At 38.2% G+C, this 25,130-nt stretch overlaps 1 protein-coding gene across 10 annotated transcripts in view; it reads left to right on the forward strand.

The window, feature by feature from the left end:
* LOC108235098 (ELKS/Rab6-interacting/CAST family member 1-like) overlaps positions 1–25,130 on the forward strand; it is a 131,108-nt gene that overhangs the window by 81,408 nt on the left and 24,570 nt on the right. For 7 of the 10 annotated variants that reach the window (XM_037981275.1, XM_017414870.3, XM_017414871.3 and 4 more), the window contains 3 exons: positions 5,237–5,384; positions 12,903–13,010; positions 20,460–20,645. In XM_037981275.1, coding sequence (XP_037837203.1) covers positions 5,237–5,384; positions 12,903–13,010; positions 20,460–20,645 — 442 coding nt within the window. Of the gene's footprint in view, positions 1–5,236; positions 5,385–12,902; positions 13,011–13,234; positions 13,314–20,459; positions 20,646–25,130 lie in introns of those variants that run through there. The other 3 variants (XR_001808561.3, XR_005234431.1, XR_001808563.3) reach the window with 1 other exon arrangement.

Below are 25,130 nucleotides of genomic sequence, written 5' to 3' on the forward strand. Positions count from 1 at the left end.
AGGGCAGCATTAGCTCATCAATCCTATCAGTACTAACCTCAGTTTGGAGAATTAAGAGCTTCATAACCCCCTCTTTGGTTTACATAACAGCTCCATTTAAAATTTGAAACTAATAAAAGTTACATATTTGTAAAGGCAGGGTGTTATAAATAAACACTACTGTAACTCATAAGCAGGGACACAAATACGTAAAATTACACTTTATGATTATGAGAAAATTATCACACCATTAAAAACAAAAGATGTTGACAAATAAGGACTTAGTGAGGACAACTCTACACTTAAAGTTATTAGACCTTCCTTTATCTTTTTTTACCCTAAAATACACTGAAGGAAACACTTGAAAAGAAAGGCTGCACTTCCGCTGGAAAGCTTTCTATCTGCTGGCTCTGTTGCCTTTTGTTTCTATCGTGATGACATATTGCCAGCAAAGCCGAGATCATACTGTATTTTAAGTGCCGCCTGACAGTAGAATCATCTAAAGGCTTAGCACATGATCGCTGCTCTTGAAACGGCTCCTCGCTGATTGCGCAGCAACAGCGGTGGCCGCAGCCAGCTCTTGTCAGAAGCACGTGTTTAGCTTTGCAAGCTGAGAAGGCCAAGTCGAGGGCTCTTAAGTACGTGTTTGTGTGCGAGTCTGACAGAGATGAGGGGAGAAGCCCAGAACGAGACAAGTGCATCTGGAATAAATAAATTTTTATCATCGGCGATTTACAAGTGCCGCACGCTGGCAGGTAACTCTCAGAAACGGTATAAAACTGGACGCACTGTTAGCTTTTACAGGAGTAATGTTCTATTAGCTTCGTCTGAGTCTGTGTACCTGTGTTTGTCAGGAAAAGGAAACAAAATGAGAACTGTGCAGCGTCTTACCGCCAAAAGAACGGGCTGCAAAAACACATTTAACAAATCCAGACTGAAATGTCTTATATCCAACAAGTACAAGACTTCTACTGATTATTACTTATAGAAAGCTGTGAAAATAGTTTTAAACAGCAATCCTGTAGCTTTCTGTCAGATTGTGTTTTTGTTGATCTGATAATTCTTCATTTAAGAAACGTTTTGTTAATATTAGTCATGATGTTTGTTGTACCTGATTTATGTTTTAGTCTATATTCAGCTATGATCAATATATTTATGACTTTAGTCACAATTCTAACAAAATTAACCTACTTATAGTAAACATTTTGAAATGATACCCATTTCTATTCTTTTTATGCAATTAGGATTCCTGCACAGTTAAAAAAAAATATGAAAAAATGTTGAATTTGTATTTTAGTCTGTTCAAAGTTTCAAAGAATATGAAGAAAAACATTGTAGAAATATTGATAAACAATTGTGTTTGCAGACACATACACTGTAGGCAGCCTTTCAGTACCTGTATTTTTACAGTAAATGTTTGTATTTAGACATAAAAATAAAATAAAAAAAACAACAGGGGTGTGACAATTTACTGAATATTCTGAAAAATGTAGTGTACAAAGGTATGACATTTAGAGTATAAAAACTTCTAGGAACCCCTGTAAAACGTCATATTCTGTCAGCAAATCTTCAAGGAATTTTTCTCTTAATTCCCCCCAAATTAATGACTGGGTTTTGTTTATTGTTTCAAATTATGAAGATAATCAGTCTTTAAAATTGAGACGGAGCTATGTAAACGTATATTTTGATAAGTAAGGATCTCAGTATATACCTTAAATGGAAACACGTCTCTCTGATAAATACTGAGGACTTTAACCATCAGGGGGCTTGATCTACCAACCCAAATCTGCGCTTCCTGAGGTTCCCGTTCCTGGAAAGACGCCTGCTGCTCAGATGCATGTTGGGACATTTGCCCACTGACAGCTTGGTCAGTGAGGTTGACCAAGGAATTTGTGGGTCTTCACACAGTCCAAACACTCAATCTGTCTCCACTCCGATGGTCTCATCCCTGCATTCCTCACTGCGCTGCTGCGTCTGGAGAGAAGACAAACGGAGAGAAGAGCGTAACCGTGTGTCGTATAGAAATCTCAAACTGTTTCCATGTCTGGGTCGTTGTGGATCTTTCAAATCATTTCTTGGATTTCTTAGTTTTGTTTGTTCACGCTGATGAACATTCTGACCACTTCTGCCACATGTTGGTACTTTGCATGGCACCAAAGGGATTAGAAGGTGGCCTTGGATATCAGCCTCAGCTTGGAGCTGCTGAGGACCAAGGTTGTTCCAGAAAATCCCTCAATGCTCAGTCATCAACTTGTCTCGTATCGTCTCCTCTGTGGGTTTGTTCTCACCGCTCCTGACCCACAGCAGACAGCTAATCATGCTGCAACAATCTGGCTGCCTCGTCCTTACACCTACCTTAATTCTCCCTCAGACATGTTGAATGTGTGAACCGACTTAATGTCTAACATAGTCCACTTCCTGCAGTTCACATTGTGAGGGGTGAGGAATAACAAAATGTTCCAGTTTGTTGTAAAATGTGCACATATTATTGCTAGAAAAAGCTCTTTTCACAAACATCTTTTTAGTTAGGAGAATCATAGCAACAGGAGCTAACCTTTTTATGAGGGTTATAATGAAAAGATTCAAATAAAATAAATAAAACATAGAAAGACAAAGTTTTAAGTTTTTCCATGTGCAGTAAAAACAAACAAGTGCGATAAAATAGGCTAAAAACACAAGAACCTGATGGGACTCAAATGAAATTTGAATTAAAACCCACTATAAAAGTGAGTTTTTAACCAGGAATTGAAAGACCGCATGGATTTTGAAGTTCAAAGATCAAGAAGCAGGTTGTTTCAGAGTCTAGGGGCCTCATTGTGAAGTCCTGATCCCCTCTGCGCTTTAATTTAGCTCTCGACTGCACTCAGAGCATCAGGCTGGATGATTTCCGTGCTCTTCTGTATAATTTTAAGCAGCTCTGTTAAATAACTGGATTCCAAACCATTTGAAACCTTAACAGAAACTAAAAGATTCCTAAAATCAGCACAAAAATACACAGACAGCCAGTGTAAACCTGCTTGATTGTGCTTTTTAGTACCACAGGAAATAGAGATGATTATTGAAGGTCAGCCATTTTGAATGCATGAACCAGCTTCCCTAATAATTCAAGGCCATGATCAATGCAGTTCACGTTGTATGAATGGCTGTAGTTTGACTCAGCGTTGTCAAAGATTTGCTGACTTGCGTTGTAAAATATTTTCATTTTACTGATGAAACAGTTCTTATCACAAACATCTTTTCAGTTATAATTAATAGAGCAAGAGACGCTAATCTTTCCTGAGAGCTATAACGCAAAAGTGAAATACAGAGAAATAAAAGTATTTTGTTTCCAGCAGATTGTCATCTTTCCATGTATTTATGTGCATGTGTGATTGTGTGTGGCCTGTGGAATAGTGAAAATTCCTTCAGTGATTTAGATTCCCTCTGAAAACTGGCGCGATCCTGAGAATTATCAGAGTTGGGTTTCCGTCCGGCCCAATCCGAGGCTGGTGGGATGAGTTGGATGTGGCTTGCTGCTTCCTGACCACAAGGAATGTTATCCATCTGTCAGCTTCCCCATCGAAGCAAAGGGAGGGGGGGAACCAGACAGACGAGAGCTGGAGATAGAGACATGAGAGCATTATGGAAACAGCTTAGATGGGTGTGTATTCACATGGCGAAGGAGGAAAAACTGCATGACTTAATTATGGATTTATACCTAATATTGGGTATAAGCTCCAGCTGTATTTATACCTAATACCAATATATTTCTCAAAACCTTTGATAGTTTGTTTTAATTTCTGGTTGCCTGTATTTGCTAAAAATCTAAATGAAAAACTACAAACTTATCAAGTAACGTAAAAAAGCCAGATTACAGTTTTCAAATGAACACGGAGACAAAGATTTTAGTTTATGGAGACATGTCCTGTGGGCTGATGAAACTAGAATTGGACTGTTTGGCCGTAATGATCATCGATACATTTGGAGGAAAAAGGGAGAAGCTTCCAAACCTGAGAACACCACCCCAACTGTGAAGCACGGAGGCGGCAGCATCATGTTGTGGGGGTGTTTTGCTGCAGGATGGACTGGTGCGCTTCACAAAATCATGAGGAAAGAACATTATGTGGAAATATTGAAGCAACATCTCTAGACAGCAACCAGGAAGTGAAAGCTTGGGCGCAAACGGGTCTTCAAATGGACAGTGACCCGAAGCTTTTTGCCAAATTAGCTACAAAGTGCTTTAAGGAGAACAGAGTCAATGTTCTGGAGTGGCCCTGATCTCAGTCCCATGAAAAAATCTGTGGGCAGAACTAAAAAGGCGGCCTACAAACCCAACTTGGTTCCAGCAGTTCTGTCAGGAGGAACGGGACAAAATCCTATCAAACTGTTAAAAGAAACTGATGGAAGAAAATCCAAAACATCTGACCCAAGTTATACAGTTTAAAGACCAAAAATGGATGTAAACTTGTCTCTTAAGAAAGTAATAACAAATTCTTTCTCTTGTTATTCAGACATTTAACAAATATAAATAATTTGTGGAATCCTAACTGACCTAAAACAGGAAAAGTTTAGTTTGATTTATTGTCAGGCATTAAGAAAAACTGGTTATGTGTCTTTTTATAGTGTATGTAAACATCTGGTTGCAGCTGTATATGTCTTTATAAAGAAAAATATATGTAACTAGATTTCTGTTTTTGATCTCCTAAATATGATATAAATCTTGATGAGAGTGAGCTCCTTCCCTATTACAATTATTTAGGATTTTGGTTTGCTCAAAATAAAAAACAAATCAACTTTTTGTCACATCAGGTTGCAGCTAAATTCTTGTCACCATTTTTTTACTTGTCGTGTTTTCGTTTCTCTAACATATATAGTGAAAGTTTTATCTTTTTGTGAACAAATGTATTTGAAATTTATATTTTTGTTGTAGAGAAAAGAAAAACGGCATAAAAATATATTATTAAGAAAATTTGTTCTCTATTTGTTGACCTGTCATAGATATTTTTTGTATTGGTTGTTCTTTTATTTTATCCATAAAGCAAGTAATCCATTTTTTATTCTAGTCATTGTTCAAGACATGACTTAAATTTATTTTTTGTTTTTTACAAAGTTATAAAACACTATTTAGGACATACTAGTTTTTGGTTTAGTTACTGCATACATATTATTTCCCGGCAGCTTCCTGGATGTAAAAGTTTTTGACTGTTTTTATGGCTGTGTTTTTTGGATAAACTAATGGATTTTCACATTTTAACCTGTACCGTTGTTTTCTGTACAGGCAAGAGGCGCTGCTGGCTGCTATTAGCGAGAAAGATGCCAACATCGCCCTATTAGAGCTCTCTTCGTCCAAAAAGAAGAAAACCCAGGAGGAGGTGGCAGCTCTGAAGAGGGAGAAGGACAGCCTGGTCCAGCAGCTCAAACAGCAGGTAAAACCCCCAACGCTGACTGCAGAGCTTCTAAATCGGGCGTTTAGATAAGCAAAGGGGAGTAGAGATGACGAGTGACAAAAGACTTGATGTGTTCCCGCAAAATAAAGATCGGGTTTAACCGAGGAATGTGGCGGCCAAATTTGGAAAGGTGTAAATAAAAACAGGGGAGCTCGGGTGAGGTGACTGTGATGAGGGGAGCTAAGAAAACATCAGGGTCTCTGCAGGGCATTGAAAAACATTGAAAGTCACTGAATGAATTTTGCTAAATTTAAGGCCTTTAAAGGGCATTAAAAAGCATTAAATTTGAATCTCAGTGGCAGTAAACAAATTTTTCATTAGTTTTCAAGAAAAATAAGATGAGCGATTTTTGGAAATTGCTCTGCCAGACTCTCTCATCAGGGGATTCCTGTTATGAATTATTCCCGTATTGTACATTAGCATAACATGCAGAACCATTCTGGTCATTGTCTCTGACCGGTCGGTGTGCAGTTGTAGGAAAATCACGTGTTGGAGGGAAAACATCAGGAGGAGAGACAAAAAGGGGGAAATGCAACTTGAAGCAAAAAGTGGCCAGAAAAGGAGGAATTTAAGGCATGGCTGCAGTCTGTCGATGGTCTGGATGGTAGTGTTTTTTAAAAATAATAATGATAAAAACAAGTTTGGCACAATGAGCATAAATCAAGCCAGGACTTCAACACCTTCTGGCCGCCTTGTGTGATTTTTGAATAGAAAGCGAAGGGGGTCAAAGCATCAGGGTGGATTGGCAAAGCGAGGTTTTAACAATGCTGAAACAGTCGAAACAGCCCTTTTTATACCACAGCTCCAACCTTCCTCCTTTATCTAAACTATGGACTGGCAAAAAATGACCCAAAAGAGCCACTCAGTTATTTTAGTGGCGTGATTTATTTTAGACGTAGAAAATTTTACATTTAAATCTCGCCATGGATCAGTCAGCAGTAGCGGAGCACATGTACATTTCTTTTACAGTCTTACTGAGGGGTGGTGTACAGCTTCCGTTGTGACTGCCGCTGGAGAGGATGCTGCTCGAGGTCTTAGCCACCTGTTAGTTCTTTAGGATGAGGAGGAGCCCATGGCAGCACCCGCTTCTTGTTGTGCTTTCACGGCAGTCTCCGATAAGATACATCTAGTGGCTTTTGGGAAAACTAGTCACTAGAGTTGCTAAGTTAGCAACACTGCGACTGTTCCACAATCTGCCACCTCTTTGATAAACCAGTCGCACGTTGTGTTAAATAATTTAGCCATGCATTGAAGCGGTCAAAATAGTTGATGATGATTATCGTACGTCTGGCGAAGCTATCCATGTCTCTTTTGGTTCTGAGACGCTCGCGTATCTTCTTCTTCCTCTGTAAAACAAAAGAAAAAAACGTAATAGTTTGTGCATCTACTGTTGATGGCATTCAGAAGGTTAAAACATGGCATCAAATTTGATTGGCTGATTTCTGCAGAAACCCTGAAACAAGGAAGGCAGCGAGAAACCCAGTCCAGATGTGACCACAAGTCCTCCAACCACAAAGAGTAAATTTAGGATTAACCTGCCACTCCTACGCTTCACCACTCACACACACACATTTTATCTTCAACACATCTTTGCAGGCAGCGCTCACATATAAATTTAGATTGATGATCATATTCTCTCCGCAGATAAACACGCAAACACACAAGACCTTATGCCCCACCTCCCTAGAAAACAGATAGGTGTTAACAGAGTTCATGGACACACACACACATCATTATGTACACTCTCAGTGTGGCCAAAAAACAAGGATATAAACATGACCAAATGCCTCTGTGGTTCCACACAGGGGTCTTTTCACATTCAGAGCTCTCTGGGGTTTAGTGAAGCAACCATCGCTTAATGAAATAAGCCTCCTGGGAGTTTGGTTTCTGCTTTCCTCCTGTCCTCTCTGTGCCGTTTCTCATCTGTCCATATGTGGCTGTACATTGGTCTCTGAGTAGGCACTTGATACACTATTAACCCAAACAGGCAAACTCTAACATTGATTTTTTTTAAGACTTTTTAGCTATTGATTATTAAAACTGTTTACATAAAAGAAGAAATTTCCACTGAGGTTTTGCACAGGAAAAATTAAAAGCTGTGAATCTATCTGAAGTAATGTTGGCGTAAGGAGCAGTTGGGTCCAATGAAATTGTTAAAACAAGCATCACTCCCTCCTCACCCCTCATTGCCTTCCCTGTGCCCCTGTCTCATCTTTCTGTGTTCTGTTGAAGTCTTTCATGACACCTCAGAGTTTAGGAGGTGCTTACTGACGGCACAGAGACTCCACTGTCTGCTGCTGCCAGTCTGTTTGTGGATCCAGTGATGTAAAGAGTTTAGCTCTTCCCTTCGAAATATCTCTGCACTGTCATCGTTTTCTGTTTGCTTTTGAGTGATTTCCTGCATAACGTCCGATCAGACGGTTGAAAAGCAGTTAGGTTTTTTTTCTGTTTTTAGTGAGCTGGGGCTTTTGTTGTGTTTTCTTCTTAAAAGTAGCCTATAAACACCTTTCACTGCTCAGATAGAGAAGTCTGTTAGCAAAATACCTCATGAACCACTGGATGGATTTTAATGAAAGCCTCAAAGTATTCATCGAGTGTACATCCACAGTGAATTAACTTCAGGAAGGCAAACAATTCAGGATGGTCGCCACAGCTAGTCGACTTTAGAAATGGTAAAAATGGGTGTAAGTCAGACGGTTTTACAGATACTGAGCTATAATTTGGTGTGTTAGCATCGTGAAGTCTTTCCCAACACAAATTCGGAGTGCTAACAGCTAACACAAGTTCTTTCTTTAAGACTTTGCCACACAAGGTGATTTTCACTCTTTTAAGAAATGATAGTTTTTAAAGTTATTACTCACCAGTTGATCAGAGATCAGTGTTTTAGAGAAAGTGATCCAACACTGCTTTTCAGGCTCCAAATTTAGAATTAAACATTATGATTGTTTCTGTGGTATTCCATTTAAAGTTCTTATTACATAAGGTTTGTACAGCTAGGGACATGGGTTTAATATTTCTGTAAGGTGAAGTGTTTGGGTGCTTTTCATAGTTTATTTTTCTATTAAGACAGCTGATAATTGTTATGCAGCACAAGGAAAAAGCTGCTCACCACTCCTGACTCATGTGTGCACGTGATCCATATCATCGCCCTGTTAGATTTCTCTCCTATGATGGATTTGAAGTTACTTTTCCTGTTTTCGTCTCCGCGTTCTGGATGTCCACATTTAACACGGCCCCAGCTTTTGTTAACAAGAAACATAAAAAGCTCAAATAAATACTTTACATACACTGACGTGTTTACTTTTTGTTTTCTAATTGTAAACTGATAAAAAAAAATACTAATTTGGATTTACATATCCTCTGTTTGATGTATAGTAGTTGACTGTAATTTTAATCAACAAAGTACCAGAAGACTATTTGGCTTATTTAAAAAGAAAACAAAGAAAAGAAAATAACATTTCCTTTTTTGTCTGTTCACTGAAAACATGTATTACCAAGGTACAGCAGGCTTATACATCGAACAATACATCTAACAGAATACATTTATTTCAGAAACTTGTAGCGCACACATAAAAACACACCTGCACGCTCTAAAAAAAACCGTCCACGGCCTTGAATGCGTCGGCAGCATGTTGGTCTCTAACCTCCATCTTCAGGCAGCTGTAGATCACAATAACCTCAGCTCTCGACACGTCTCTCCTGTTACAGTCTGCTTCTGCTTCCAACTTTTATTTCCTTTAGATGTTTTATTAAAAAGACTTGAGTTTGAGTTCACTGTGAAAAATAAATAAATAATAAAAAACAGCGATTAAAATGGAAAATGTCAGAAAAAGGTCAAGGATAACATCATCTGTCACAGTAAGGTGTTTTACAGGTCAAGAACATACATGAGGCTAAAGTTGCTTTCTTGCTCTGTAATATCAAATACCTTATAATATATTCTCTATTTTTAGATAATGATACAAACTGTTCATAAAGAATAACAAGATGCATTAAAAATAGAGGTCAGTGCAAGCCTTATTATTATTTAAATGCTCGAAACGTATCAGGATGTAAAGGGTTTTAAGGTTTTCTGTCGTTACAAAGGTCCGTTTAATTATTTGTTAAGCTGTTAAGTGAGATTCATTTCTCTCTATTTTGCTCTATACTGTTAATCTTCACTTGTATATTATCACAACCTGCTTTTGTTACATTGTCAGAGGGGGAAAAATGTGGGTCTAATCTAATTTATTGCTCTGCAGAGACTTGTCACAATGAAATAATTCCCCACAGCGCTCAAGTCGGAGCGCTTTTCCACTTATCAACAGCTTTCTTTTCCTGATAAAGAAATATGGGGAAATAATCCAATTTGCTATCATGATGGAATAGTTTTTGCCCAAGCATGACTCAGCAACTTTTATTTCACTGATAATTAAACTGATATCTTCAAAAGGTTTTTCCTTTGCAGCCGAAAAGCAAAAAAAGGTACATTATTCTAATCTAATATTTCCTCCGACGTCTTGTCACAAAGACGTAATTTTCTTTAAAGGATGAGTCAGCAGTTCGCTCCTCCGGACCCGCAGGTTGGAGGGGGAGGTGAAGAAGCAGGAAGGTATGAGGGAGGAGGAGTGAGATAATAGTGTGATGATTAAATTAAGTAAGAAGGAGAGTTGGCACAGAAGCGAGTGAGCTGAGGTCAGCATTCCTGACAATTAGAGAAATGAGAGAAGATGCAAAGAAAGGCCAGGGACGAAAATGAGGACATATCCTCGGCTTTCTCTCTTTCTTTTTCGTGTTCATCAGCCGCTTTCTTGTAGCCTCAAATTCATTTTTACGCTTTTGCTGGCAAGATTGTTTTATTCAAGAGATTACCAGATGATTACAATAAAACTAAAACGTCAATTCAACCCTCCTTTAATCTTTTCTTGATCACTTTAAGACCCTTGTTTTGTCATAAGGTCTTTTCTCTGTTTTCCTTCAGAATCTTTGCTCTTTTTTTTCCAAGAACCACCAATGATCCAAGCATCTCCTCTAAAGCCATTCCTTAAAAAAGCAAAGAGTTCTGGTAAATCAAAGCTGTCCTCATGAATGTGGATGTTGCCACGGAGGACTCCATGTCACCTAGATATGAACTTAAGGTTTTGCCAGCTCATCTGAACTGAAAATAACTCTTTTTTTTCATCTTTAATTCTAAAGTCAAAGAAGGCAAAAATTAAGATTTTTTGACGAAGTGAAGTGGCTTTCTCTGGGTGAAAGTAAACCGAAGCAATCCAAACCAAAAAACCATCACTAAGGTCTAACAAGGTGACTGGAATGTAAGACTTTGGTGGATTTATTCATCCAGCGAGCCCGGCAGATTTCTCAAAGCAGACAGGCTGGATTAGGAGACGAGAGAAAAACTTACAGACTTTGGAAGAAGACATGAGCAGCATTAAACCCATATGGACAAACACTGATCTGAAACATCCAGCCAAAGCAGTCAACAATTGATTAACTGTACTAACTTTTGGTCCAGACTTTAGTCCTTTTGAACATCAATTAGGATCTAAATTTTGGTAAGAAAGCTTTCCAATCTGAGAGGTACTCCGTGGACAAAATTGTACCTTTAGTCAGCAGCTTCTTCAGCTCTACTGCAATGACAATCTGTACAGGAGGTCATTCATTCCCAGTGCAATGGAAAAAGAAAAAATACATTTTTGGACCAAATATCTATAAAGACACTCTGATGGTTATATGGACTGTTTATCCTGGTCACTTACGTATGCATCGCACATTCACTATCAGCAACAATAACCAAGGACATCATGTTTGGAGCTCAGTGGGTCTTTGCTTTAGTTTTTAAAGGAGTTTGAAAGAGCACTACAGAATAAGATTTATAGGAGCCAGGATCCATACAACAGATCAGTTTACTCCAATGGTGTCCAATCTTGGTCCTGGAGGGCCACTATCCTGCATGTTTTAGGTGTTTCTCTGCTCCAACACACCTGATTTCAATGAATAATTAATTAACAGGCTTCTGCACAACGTGAAGACCTTCTGAAGAGCAGGGAAAATTTTGAACATGGAGGATGGTGGCCCTCCAGGACCGAGATTGGACACCACTGGTCTACTCTGTCCTACATACATTCAAGGAAGAGTACAACATATCAGACAACGGCGACACTTAAGTTGCTTCTATTTTAGCAATAGAACTGAAGCTTTAATTGTGGAGGTGCTGGAAGAGGGTTTAGTTCGTTCGCCCAATCTATGGGTATTTGAGAAATCATATTGAGCTAAGAAAGTGTCTATTAGAGCTAAAAAATAAATGTAGTTATAAGGACTGCAGACAATCGTGTGAAAAACAAAACGCAAGATAATCTACCTCAAATGTTATGGGGACTCTGAAGAGGTCCAAAAGCTTCTTTAAACGACTTGAGCTGAGAAAAATTATTTTCTTAGCACAAGAATGTCCCACCAAGTGACAAGTTAACGAGCCTTTTTATTCTTCTGCACCGGTGAACAGGCTGCAAAACATGTGGCCAGTCTGTCTTTGTGTGTGTGTGTTTGTCCATGAATGTGTTTCTAAAAGTTCAAAATGGGGTGGGAATTTTGAGGCACCTCAACATTCAATTTGAATATGATTCAGAGGGCTGTGATTATAAAATTATCAATGCATTTTGATGCATCCATAATCACCCTTCAAACTAAATCCTGAGCATTGAATCTCTGAGACCTAAACCAAAAACTAAATATGTTGTTCTACTTTGTAGTGTAAAGCAGTTTTGTTTCAAACAGGATTTTGGGAGCTGAATGAGCAGAAAAGGAGTCAAAATGCTTAGTACAGTGGCATAAGACTCTGTGGCATCAGGTCAGAGCTGTGTTACCCACTTTCTTCAGTATTTCCACGACTTTGTTTTTAGTCCCGTTGTGGAGTGTAGGAATGGTTGTTCGTAAATCATCGACTTCATGTTCTGCAGCAGCTCCAATGGGTGCAACACAGACTAGTTTGGAATTTTGAAAATAGTTGGTGACTCAAAACTGCTAGAAAATCGACAGATTTGGAGTCGCAGTCTCACTGAAATCTGAGTGTTTACAACCAAGCGGTCGGCGAGCTGAAATCACAGCCCATTTTTGTGTTCACAGCTTGGAAAACTGTATCTTGAGCCGCCCTCCTCTGCCTCAGCTTGCTTTATACCCACCTTGACAGCTGCCCCACCGTTTATGATTTCATCAACTGGGAGTACACTTTAGAAATGAATAGAGGCAGATTTGTTCCAGCTTTTTTTTTTTTTAGTAATAATATGAACGTATCGAGACACTCCGGAGACTCCATTGCGAATGCTATTTGCCAACTCGTCGTCGACACTCACAGCTCAGGTATTATCTTTACCAGGGGCAGCAATGACCTGCAGTTTTCCCCCTCCTCTGGGTGGAAACGTGTACACAACTTGCACAAAGTGTGGCTCTTGTGAAAGTCGCTTCATTGATGCCACGGTACTTCCACACACAGCTCATGTTGTTTGTCTTTTCTCTCTGTAGACACAGAACAGGATGAAGCTGATGGCGGACAACTACGAGGACGACCATCTGAAGGTGGCGTCTCCAAACTCTGAGCTACCCAACAATCACAAGCCCTCCCCAGACCAGGTAAGGTGTCTGCCCAGGGTGTGATTGACTCCTCTTGATCTTTAAATTAGAAACCTTCTAACAAATCATGTTTTAGAGTGTACGTTTTGCTAATTTCTCTAATAATTTGTTGGTTTTTCTTAGTTTAACCAACTCCAGCTTTTGCTCCCCTCACGATATCTGTCTCACACTAACTCACTGCTGTTTCTGAACTCACGCTACGGCTGGACTCAACTAACCAATAGGACGATGAGGAGGGCATTTGGGCCTAGCCAATCACACGCCTTCTTTCTCACCCTCAGTCCTCCATTTTTGTACAGAAGGGTGAGCGCCTTTCCTGGATCCTGTCACGTTTGAAGTCTCATCCTTCATCTTGTTTTTCATCTTTCTGTCATGCACGAGTTTGTGATCCTGCTCTTTTCCCTTTCCGTTGTTCATGAGCTTTTTCTCTCAGCCTGTTAACTTTTTTTTTTCTACTTTTAATTTTTTAGATTTGTTACTTCTTTATTATTCAAACAAAAAATCTTTAAAGAAAGCTAACTGAATGGATGAAGGCATGACTCAGGATTTTAAAGTTTTTTTTGTTTGTGTGCCTTTTTTACACAAACAACTTCACATTTAGTTGTATTATTATTTTTATTCCTTCAGAAAGCCTTTGCACTTTTTCGTTCATACTGAAAGCTTTTCTGTTGTTTTTTTTTACTCTGCCTTCAGCATACATGTCAACATGTTGGATGTCTACCGGTATACTGACCTCAAAAATCTAAAATTCACAAAAAATCTGACATAACAAACTTTATTTACATTAACATACATATTATGTTGAATGTAGATATATACAGCTGAAATATGCACAGCAGAATCCAGAAAACTGCACTTTATTCTTTTCTTAGGAGTTTCCATTCTTTCTCACCACACAACAGCCTTATTGAAAATATCTCAGGCAGAAATAATGACTGACAACTGTTGTAAAAACATTTAAACAAATTAATTTAGGTGCATGAAAGCGAAAGACTTTGTTTTGAACTAAGTCTTGTGGTTACGGTACCACCTGCGATTCAGGGATAAATATAAAATGTGTGAACTCATCAGGCGACGGTGTTTAATGAAAACAAAACGTAAAATAAATTAGAAGCTGAGTTTTTGAAAAATCCGTAAGAGTTGACGTGTACGCTTTAGTTCTGTTTGCTAAACGTGTACATTTTTGTATAAAGCTGCACCAGACTGTTGGTTTGTTACATCAAAGGGCATAATTTTTCTGAAAATCTGCACCTTTTTTGGTAATTATTAGTGGATTTTCTCATTAAAAATATCCTGAAGATCAATAATGGCAGATGCACAAGAACGTTAAATTCAAGCAAAAACAAAAAAAATGTTCACACCACTTCAAATCCATCATCTAGATTAGAACAACCTCTTTTTTTTTACCATTTAACCTCGTAAGTCCCAAACTCTAGCATGGTATTAATTTTTAACTTCTCTTAGTTATTTGGGCTGATTGGGACCTGATGAGTGTAAAAACTTATCCTTTTATCTTTTATAATGCAGTCTATGAGAAAAGTGATGCTCACATGACGCAGCGTCCTAGGAGGTTAAATAAATATATTTTCTTACAGCACAAATAAGTACTTGTACCAGTAAATAAGAAGTATAGTAAAATTTAAAAACGATTGCTGAAAGTAGTTTAGTCGTACATTAATGAAAGACTCTCCTGGTTTACTGAGAGTACAGCTCCATGCAGCAGCACATACAAGCCACTTATAGTCCCTCTCAGTTCCTCCTGGAGGATTTGCTATCAGGGTGCTAAAAACCGAGTCATATCCAAGCTTGACATCTCTTATTAATTAGAGGTAGCATCTCCCTGCTGAGGGAGAACCACCAACCAGCCTTATATACACCGCCTTTCTCCTTTCAGAGTCCGTCAGTACCTACATACACTCTCCCGCCCTCCTCTTGATGTGCATGGTGGGTAATTTGCCACAGCACATTTCATCCAAACAGAGAGCGGCTGTATGTCTTTCTAAAGGAGGATTCTGCTCTGCAGCTGAGGGATGAAATGCTTCAGAGACAACAGCTGCAGAAAAACACAGGAGAGCCGTTTCAGCACACACCAGCCATTGTAGGCCATGTTTCACATTTAATATTTATTTGACAAAGTATAAGCAACTTTATTATCCGTTCATAAAACATTAAATATCAGTGTTCATGTGCACACTTTCATAAACAGATGAAGCTTTGATTTAAACAAAACGTCTTCTGTATCCGTGTGACATTATGAGGGTTAGTTTTTACAACCAGTTAACAAAGACTGCATCAGCATTTTATAAATATTTTTTTTTTATATAAGTTGAAGAAAGGCACTGCATCCAAAAAGTTTAATGTTTGAGAAATCTAATTAAATGTTATGCTTTTTAACTCAAATAAATGTTTGGCATGTTTATCTAACAAATTACTAAGATTCATGAAAGTATTAGTATAATATCTTGAAAAAATGCACTTCGGCAGCTGCTTTGCATGACACAGTTTCAAATGAAGATTTTGCAGGCTCTGTTAGTGCTCAGAGTATGTGTCGTGGATTACTCTACAGCTACTACTGCACCAAATTCCTGCTCAATATCTGTAAAATTGTCCGAGTTTGAGCAATTCTTTTGTCTTTTGCTAAAGTCGCTGCCATCTTGAATGGGGTTGTCAGCTGTAGTTACATCCAATCGTGTCTTGTTACAATTAGGAATGGGCAGGAGGTTTTTGAGTATTTAAGGTCTAATAAAAGTAGTTGAATTTGAAGAGTTAACATACCAAAAAGGCGAGTGTTAATATTTGAAGTGAAATTAAATAATTACCGGATGACTTTGAAGAGTGTTTTTGCCTAAAATCCACATCCCTAATTAAAGTACACCCACTGGTTCATGAGATATTTTGCTAACAGTCAGTCAAACAAACACACTCGTGCTTACACGAACACATGCGATTACTGCCATGGAAGGTGGCGGATAATTGTTGTTTCTTTTTCCACTTTTTTGGAAAAAGCAAATCGTTTCCTTCTCTAGTTGATCACTCTGAGGTGCTGGACGGTCACGACTCAAATCGACTCTGCTAAGCTCCTTTTCCTGGACGGTGGATTTGTGTTTCTATGAAGACGTCTCACAGGACACAGAAGTTCTGACTTCATCATCTAAATGTGTCTGTAGGTGTGTTTTGTTCATCCGAAGGTCGGGCGGCAGCTGAACGTCTCTTCGGGGTTCTTTCATAGAACAGTTAGGATCTGGTAGGGACACATGAGAGGCTAATAAAGTCACACAAACACACAGACTGACTCACCGTGTCGTATAAAGTTATGTCTCCTCTGGGATTGTTTCTGAGCACAGTAAGACTCTGTAAAGCACCACAGACTCATTAACCGCACACACCGAGTTTGTTGACCACTGCAGGTGGTGCAACAAAACGAAAACACGTAAATGCTTATGGTTATATCGAATAAAAATGGGTGGCAAAGATTTTCAGAGTTCAGAGTTTTAGTTTAGATTTCTTATTATTCCCTGATCTCATTTTTCTGGTTGATAGATGTTAGACAAAAAAGGAGAGCGCCGTTGATATTTCTCCCCAAATGTCTTCCTTAAATCACTTCATTTATTCCCTTCTTTCTGTCTGTTTCTCATTTGTCTTCTATTTGATCCTTGGAGCTTTGCTGCAGGTCTGGAAAGTGTCGACAGGGATTTTTTTTTTTTTTTTCCCTTTCAGGTTGTTTGACAGAATAATATGAAATAGAAAGTGTGAGATAACAGCTGTTGAACATGTGTTAAGTTTATTTTTAGGGCAGTGAAGCCAGAGTCTATATGTTTTTATATCACACATCGGCTCTCGTTGTGGTGAATTTAATTTACAGCAACATAAATGTTTTAAATCCATCACTTTTTTTTGTTTCTTTCTGTCTCCACCAAAGGGAAATTAACATTACTGGAGTATTTTGTAATGAACTGTTTGCCACTGACAGTTCCTCACTAGAAAATCTGCCGTTTGCAGTGCTTATAATGATCCTAAATTAAATCGTTTTCTATCTGCGTGTGCCCCATGGGTTTTTCATGCACAATGCATATAAAAGTGCACAGATTTTGTGTTTGAATGTAAGAGAATAGCAGAACCAATACCTCTGGTGACAGTCCTGACAAGCACATAATGAATCTTCTGTGTGCTTGAGTGAAAAATAGTGTGCAAAGAAAATTTCCCATATAAAAAAAACACCCACATATGCTACTTTTTTATATTTGTCTGGATTCTAAAATTCGTGAATTTTCAAAATGATAAGAAGAAATTCAACAAACAGCCAAGAAAAACTGTTGGTTTATTGGAGCCAAAATACAGCATTTAAAGCAGCCACCAACTTCAGTGTAGCCAAAGAATATTATAATTATGAAGAGCTTCATAAGACAAATTCCTTTTTTTCATTTATGTTTTATAATTTTGATTCTTTCACTGATTGATGCAAGTAATCCATGTTGGTGTCAGTGAGTTAATGTGGCATGACACTTGATTATTTAGCTTTATATGTCGATTAGTCTAAGATTTAAAGGTTCAATGCTATTTACTGTTTTCCTGTAGAGAACATAAAGGGCAGAATGTACGAGGAAAAGAATCAAATCATCTGCATAACAATAAACGGCGCTAAAGCCTCAATTAAAATGGCAACTAGAGAGGGAAAAAGAGGGCATTCTTCCCAGTTCCCCTTTGTGAAGAATTGCAATCTTATCCCACTGGTGATAACTGTGGCTAAAAGTGATGAGTAGATGAATTTTATTCAGTCAACGAATAATTCCCCAAAGCCAATTATCTCCAGTTTGGGGGGGTAAAAAAAAAAGCTGTTGCTTTTTCAAAGGCTTTTTCTGCATCTTGTGTGGCTACGTTGGAAGTTTTTGTTGTAATGTTGAGTCATTTAGAACTCTGCTGAACAAAACTTTGGTTTTTACCTCACATTTCCAAACCACCTTTCATGGCGGCACACAATCATGTAATTGCTTGTCTCTGTGTGCATGTATTTGTCTCTTACCAAAATATCTCATGATCTACTAGATGGATTTCAATAAAACTCCCAGCAGGTAGTCATTGACTGCACGTCTACAAGTGATTAACTTTTGGAGTTAATCAAGATGGCTGGCACAGCTAAACAATATAAGCAAACTCAGTCAGTTTTGCAGATTTTAAGCTTAAATTTGGTGTTGGAGTAGCTGAAAGTGATACCAAACACATTTTCTAAGTGCTAACAGATTGGACAAGATCTTTGTTTGAATCCTTGGCATCCATGGCGGCGGGTGATATGCATCCCAACCAGGAAGGCTAGTTTAATCAAAATAGCAGCTGTCAGAAAATGGAAAAGCCTCATATTGAGTCAATACAAGAGTGCAAAATGACCCCATTTCCTGACAAAAATAAATGCATCAGCAAAAATAATGTAATCAGAAATAAAATAATTTCTGTATTTATAAAGAGCAGCAAGATAACAGCTGATTCAGATGGACAAAACAATCTTTTTGTGCTGAATAAAAAAAAAACAAAATCTGCAGTTCAAGCTGTGTGTGTGTGTGTGTATCTGCTGAGTGACGATGAGCACAAAGCCCAAAGTGTGGACAGACACTGCTTGGGTTAAATATACTTCCCTCACACACACTTTACTCACCCTCTCTTAACATGCTTCCTCTGCACTTAAATCCTGGTATTCCACAAGGAGAGTAGCTCGGCCTGTTTGTCTTATCTGTGTGAGTGTGTGTCGTGTACATGTCTCAATGGGGGGTCCTGTCTCATACCGCTTCAATGCAAAGATCTTTTTTTCCTGCCCTTCTGATCCTCGTTCCCACGCTAACCAGACGCACAGACTCGCAGCAAGAAACGCTTGTTGCTGCTGTACGGTGTGTATGAAGTGAGATGTAACAAAAATGAACAAATATATGTGATTAAATCCAGGCAGATTCTTACAATATGCTAATTTTGAGAAAATGTATATGAAGATATAATAAATATTTAGCTCATCAAAGTGAAATATGTGTAGAGGGTATCAGTAGACCCAAAAAGATGAAATAAAATGTTCTATAAATCAAGCTTTAAGCAAGATCAAATATATTCTGCTGTAAGGACCTCAGAATATAGATAGGAATGAGACTTTTAAAAACTAATTGTTTCAAAAATGAGAGTCTATATGAGTAAATCAGGTGCCTAACTGCGATTTAGAGCAGTTAGATGACTTATGAGTGTTTTCTACAAAACAACAAAAAAACATGTTTTTCTCATCCAGAATGAATGTGATCTATTTGTATGTGGGTAATTAAGTTTACAGTCCCAGATAAAACCAAACCTCATCACCATAGGAACACATTTAAGCACTAAAACAAGTGTTTTTTTCCCTTGTTTTTCTCAAAACTAAGAGCCACGACTCAAGAGCTTTTCAGTTTTCTTCTTTGAGGTGCTGCAGACTGCAAGTCCTTACTTAAAAAGCCATACGTAACTTTTATCAAAAGTAATATTACTTATTCAGAAGAACTGTAGGCAACTGACCTGTTTTGTTTTTAGGAAGAGTATTCAGAAAATACCAAATATACACTTTATTTAAGGTGGTAAATTAGACCTAATTACATACCCTTAGATTGAAAATCTGTCGTATCGACACCAAAAGTCAAGATTTTCAGGAAAAAAATACAAAAGAAAACATTTTTGAGATTTAGTAATTAGCTGTTTAAAGTATTCAAAGTTCTGTAAATGCAGTAAAACATGTTAAATTTATTTTCTCATTTCAGTGGTTTCCAAACTTTTCAGTTTTCAACCTGGAACAGAAAGTTGGAAAATATTCAATAGCCCAACTATTACTGGTTGAAGTAAACGAACATACATCATTTAACATGGAGCCTCGTCAACCATTACTCTATTTTTTTATATAAGTAAGTTTTTATCACTTTGGTGTTGGAAATCATTTCTGAGGTTCTGTAGATCTTCTCATGACCCCAACTTTAGGAAGTAATACTTCCAGCTTGTACAGTAATTGTAATTGCTTGGCTGAAAGACTTGAAGTGAAGCAGGACTACACCTGACCTTCAGAATCTGAAATTACTCCCCGTTTAAATTGCTCTGCTTATGCCTGCTATTTTGTTTTAGTATTTGAATTATGTGTAAGGCTTTCTGTGCACAATCTTTTCAGGAAATAAGACCAAGGTTTGTATGATTTTATGATGACAATACCTATTGTGCAACAGCTCATACAGTGTATTAATAATCGCACATAATAATTCAAATATGGGCATTTTTTATTCTATATTGATGTACTTTTTAATGTTGATGATCTTTTCTTTTAATTCTCCCTTTTTGCCATTTCCATTCTTCGTTGCATGTCCATCTGTTTCTCTGACTTACATGACCTCACATCCCTTAAAAAAAAAAAAACAGTATACAGTTGTTTTATGTTTTAGTAAAATGTATTTTTCCCTCCCGCAGATTCTTTCTCCTCTCCTGGATCTCAATCAGAATCGCAGTAAACTGAAGCTGTACATAAGTCACCTGACCTCACTGTGTCAGGAGCGAGACCCAATCATACTTCAGGACTTTGCCCCGCCCCCTGCCTATCACCGCACTGACTCCGCCTCCTGGAGTACACAGCTGCACAGCATGACGCAAGAACAGGTATTTTTTTTTAAAAAAACGACAAAAAAACTAAAAACTGGAAGCATGGGAGGACATTTTGTCATCCCGTTTCTGAAACTAGCCTCGTTATATATGTGGGTGTGTGTGTGTCAGTGTATGTGTGTGTGTTTCCTGTATGTGATGACATGTGTGAGTTTGTGTCTCTTTAATTGTGTGTAGGAGTTCTGGGCTCACACCGCCCGGCCTGGCCTGGTCTGGCAGGTTTTTTTAACACCGCCTTTGACATTTGTAAAAAGATTTGCTCCTGCAGGTCACCTGTCGACAAGCGCCTGTCTGCAAAACAAATTCTCAGACATTTTATTTTATTTTATTTTATTTTATTTTATTATAAAGCACAGGCAGCAAACTCTGCCTGGAGCTTCTGGCAGAACGAGGGAGGTTAGTTCATGCACAGAGCAGAGCAATAAGAGGACAGAAGTGTTTTTATTTTATTGTCAAAACCGTTGTGGTGCTTGAGAACAAGGAGAAGGGAAATGAAAATGTAGAAAGACAAGTTGGGGCTTAGGGAATGCCTGCATGTTGCTGCTTTATCTTAGTAACCACTTGTGTTTTCAGACTCTTAATATAAACAGCGTATTATTCAATTTTAAAAATTGGGCCTGTCTATGGCTTCCTCTGTCTCTTTCTCCATATTGAAAACATATCAAGCAAAACACGTCTCTACATGTGGTATGCATTGAAAACTGTAACCGTAGACACTCGGAGCTCTGTGACAGAGTGTGCGGTTTGGGTACGACTTTCCTGCAGTCTTCATGAAAGCCTTATTGTATGTCTTAATGCAGAGAAATGTCTCTGTTTAGCATGAATGCCTCAGATACGGTGTTGCATGATGTGTCACTTTGAATGAGCGTAGAAAACAGAAAATTAAGCTGTCATTTAATCACCGTGCACATTAAATGATCGGGGTGGCTTCCTCAAGCAGAAAATCATTACACGAATTTTTCATCATCTGCCCGTTTTCTTTAAAGGAAAAAAAAAAAAATCCAGACTTTATTCTGCGGTCCAGAGGCCTGAGTTCTATGTTTTTATTAAAACTGATTATGCGGGCAGCTGTAAAAGTGTGTTTGTCTGAATTTAAGTTACAGGATTTAATTCCTGTTTTATTTTTGTAAAAATATTTTATAAAATATATGACCCAAATCAGTTTCATGTCAGTCAAGTTTACAGCTGGGATGGAAGACAGACAAATCGCTCACATTGTGGTTTTCTTTTAGAATTGTACTTGTTTTGCATGTTTTTTTTGTTAATTAAATTTACTTCAGCGCTAGAATATCTTCAAAAATATTGGATCTGGGAGTTTTTTTTACTGTTGTTAGTAGGGTTTTTTCACCTTTTAATACTTCTCTGTGAAGCTTTAGTTGCAAATTAAGATGAAGCTGGAAATTAAAACTAGCTTCAATCACCAGAATTTACGTAATATGTTAAAAACAGTGTTTAAAAAATAAGCTTGCTCGAGAAGAAAGGTCGTTTAAACTTAAAATAAGACATCCACCAGTCTGGCTTTGTCAATTTAAACAAATGGTTGGACGTTGGTAATGAGAAACTAAAACCTTACGAGTTGGACTTTTACAATGCAAGAGCAAAAAATGTAATTCATTCACAGAAACATGGATTCAACTCACAACCTTCCAAACCCCTTAAATGAATCGGTTATAAATTCACCTAAAAATAAAGTACCTTGTTGCTTCTCTTGCCAAACTTGCAGTCAGGTAAGTTCATTTTTATGCCCCAAGTTCAGCCTTTCTCACAGAAAACATCATAGTAACATAAATACTTACCAGCCGGTTTCTTGTTCATATCGTTGGCCAGAACCAAATCAATGAATCAGTTGATAGTGGATCCTTTTAATATTTGTTTTCTGTCTTATTGAGTGGAACCATTATTAAATCATGACTCTCCTGATATCGTGAGAGATAAAACTGTAAAATCTTCAGAGAGATTTGATTTAGGATGGCATGATGGCATTGTGCTCTGTCTGCAGGCAGGGACCAGTCCAAAAATGCACATGTAGGGTTAAATATTGATTCCTGTTTGACCCTACATGTGTCTCTTTGTGGCCCTGTGATGGACTGGTGACCTGCCCGAGGTGTACCCCACCTCTCACCCATTGACTCCCCCTAACCTTGGACAGTATTAAGTGGATACACTGGCAATTTTTTTTGTTGAGACTCAAATACGTCCATGAATAGGATTTTGGAGCAACTAAGCCCTCTGAGCGTTTGATGAACAGGGAGGTGTCCCTACAGGAACAACAGGCCTTCAAGGGAGTTTTTGTTGTTTGCGTCAAATACGGTTGTTGATTTGACATAGCAGGAAGTGCTGGATGACTGGAAATCAATTTCTCAGCCAAATATAGGCTCGGTAAATCCCAGATTTTAGTCATGCTTCAAGTTTTCAGAAGTTAAAGCTAAATAATCTAATTGGTGTTGCTCTCATTTTCTCAACCTTTCTCTTACCTTGTCTGGATCGACAGATTGCTGCACGGATAACTTTTTCTCATGCTAGGAAAATTTCTACTCTGAATCTGAAAGAAGGCCCTATAATAGTTACAAGAACTATAAAAATGTCCCTGGCGTCCAAAACCACCTATAGTAATGTAGTAATAGCAGTGGTAGATTGGATCAGCTGAAAGAGCTTTGGCTTTTAAGTAAAGTCTGTCTTTGCTTTACTTTCTTCGCATTTTTTTTTTTTTTTTTTGTAATCACTTTTATTTTCCTTTTTGGCCATCCATGTTCTCAGCTGGACCTTTTTTTTACTTTTCCCCCAGAAACATGTAGTCCTCCTTTGTGTGTTTTCCCTTTTTTAAAGGGCCTCCATCAACATTTTGTTTTAATCCTAACATCTCACTTGCTCCATGTCTTAACTGGTTTTCGAGCTACTGAGGTTTTTCACCGACTATGGTTTCTTGGTGGGATGTTTCCCTTAACAACATCACAATTTGAATTATTCTGCTTCTACTTCTTTCTCTGTCCAAACCCACCCGGAACCAGGCAGTGCCACTTGGCGCCATGTGTGTATGTGTGTGTTTTTTTTAAAGACCCTGCCTACACACAATCGCAAAGACACAAAGTCTTTCATTCAGGCCCGTGTTTCTCATTTTCCTTCATCAAGCGTCGCCATCACCCTGCCTGACCCTGTTAATACGCTCAGCCTCCATCCAGACCACCATGTTTCAGTGTGCCAGCTTCTGCTCTGTTTTGTGGTGAGTGTGTGTGTGTGTGTGTTTTACAAGCCTCTCTCTGGCTCTGATGAAATGCCTGGCACTCTGTAAAGTCATTAGGATTGTCCTAAAATAGCATGTAAAACACACACTGATGCAGACAAAGTCTCATACAGAAAACCGAACCTCTTAAAATCACACGAACGCACCAGTGCCTTCAACAACCAGTCATGGTTGGACAGTTTTAATTCTTTAAAAGGGGCAAATCATTTGCTCACATGGCATCTAAAGGTATTTTTTCTTCAAGAGAGAAACCTGAAAAAGGCTATGATTCTTCAATATAATTTAACAGTTTTCAGGACATGTTTTAATAAAATGAAACGTCTACAATAACATACATGGTCAGAATCAAGCAGATAGTCTTAGCTTCCCAACAAGAGCGGCATGATCATTGGTTTTCCACAAAAACAAGTGTTTCCATCTTATAACATGAATCAACAACACACTTTTTTCACCATTACAACAATAGAAATTATTACTTTAAGCTTTCATTAGTTTCTGTTGTTTTTTTTGGATCAATATTGGTTTAACAGAACAGTCTGTAGAGGCCTTTTGCTCTTTTTCTTCTGAGTTCATGTTTTTTTTTTCTTTACTTTCTAATGATCTTGAAGGGATAGTCCAGTCCATGGTTCAAGTTATGGATTATTGGGGGGGGTTACACTTCAACCTCTCGAAAGAGAGAAAACAATAGAAGTTGGGGGTGTTGAGAGATTTATATGTTTTCTGTGACCTGCAATCATACATATTACAAAATATTTTTTAATATTTAGTGAGGCAGTCTCTTCAGACCCCCCTAAAGCCTTCTGTTACTTGAACCTCCCATTGCTCTGTCAGCTCTAAACTAGGGAAACGGTTTGTTCCTGTTAGCAGAATCTGCCTCTGGACGGCTGCAATACTGAAGACACACACTGTGTAGATGCAAAGAAAGCAGAAGAGCAAACGTTCTGATTAATGATCTTTTTAGTTCTTTCTGTAGAGATCGTGTGAAGAAATCAAAGAGTTCATGCAAACCTTTTAACCTTTTGATAAGTTGCAGTTAAAGTTAGCACGTTCAGCAGTTTCCTGTCGGACATTTATGAAATAGTGTTATAATAATGCACACACACTAAAGGTGTTTGCCAGGTTCTGTAGTTCTTTAATTGGTTCTCTATAAACTTCAATAAGTTTGGCTAGCCATTAGCCTTCCCTGAACGAAGGCTTTGGCCTCTGTCTCCAAACTCTGTGCTCTCTGATTGATGTCATGG

Source organism: Kryptolebias marmoratus, linkage group LG18 (genome assembly GCF_001649575.2).
Source record: "Kryptolebias marmoratus isolate JLee-2015 linkage group LG18, ASM164957v2, whole genome shotgun sequence".
NCBI classification, from domain to species: Eukaryota; Metazoa; Chordata; class Actinopteri; order Cyprinodontiformes; family Rivulidae; genus Kryptolebias; species Kryptolebias marmoratus.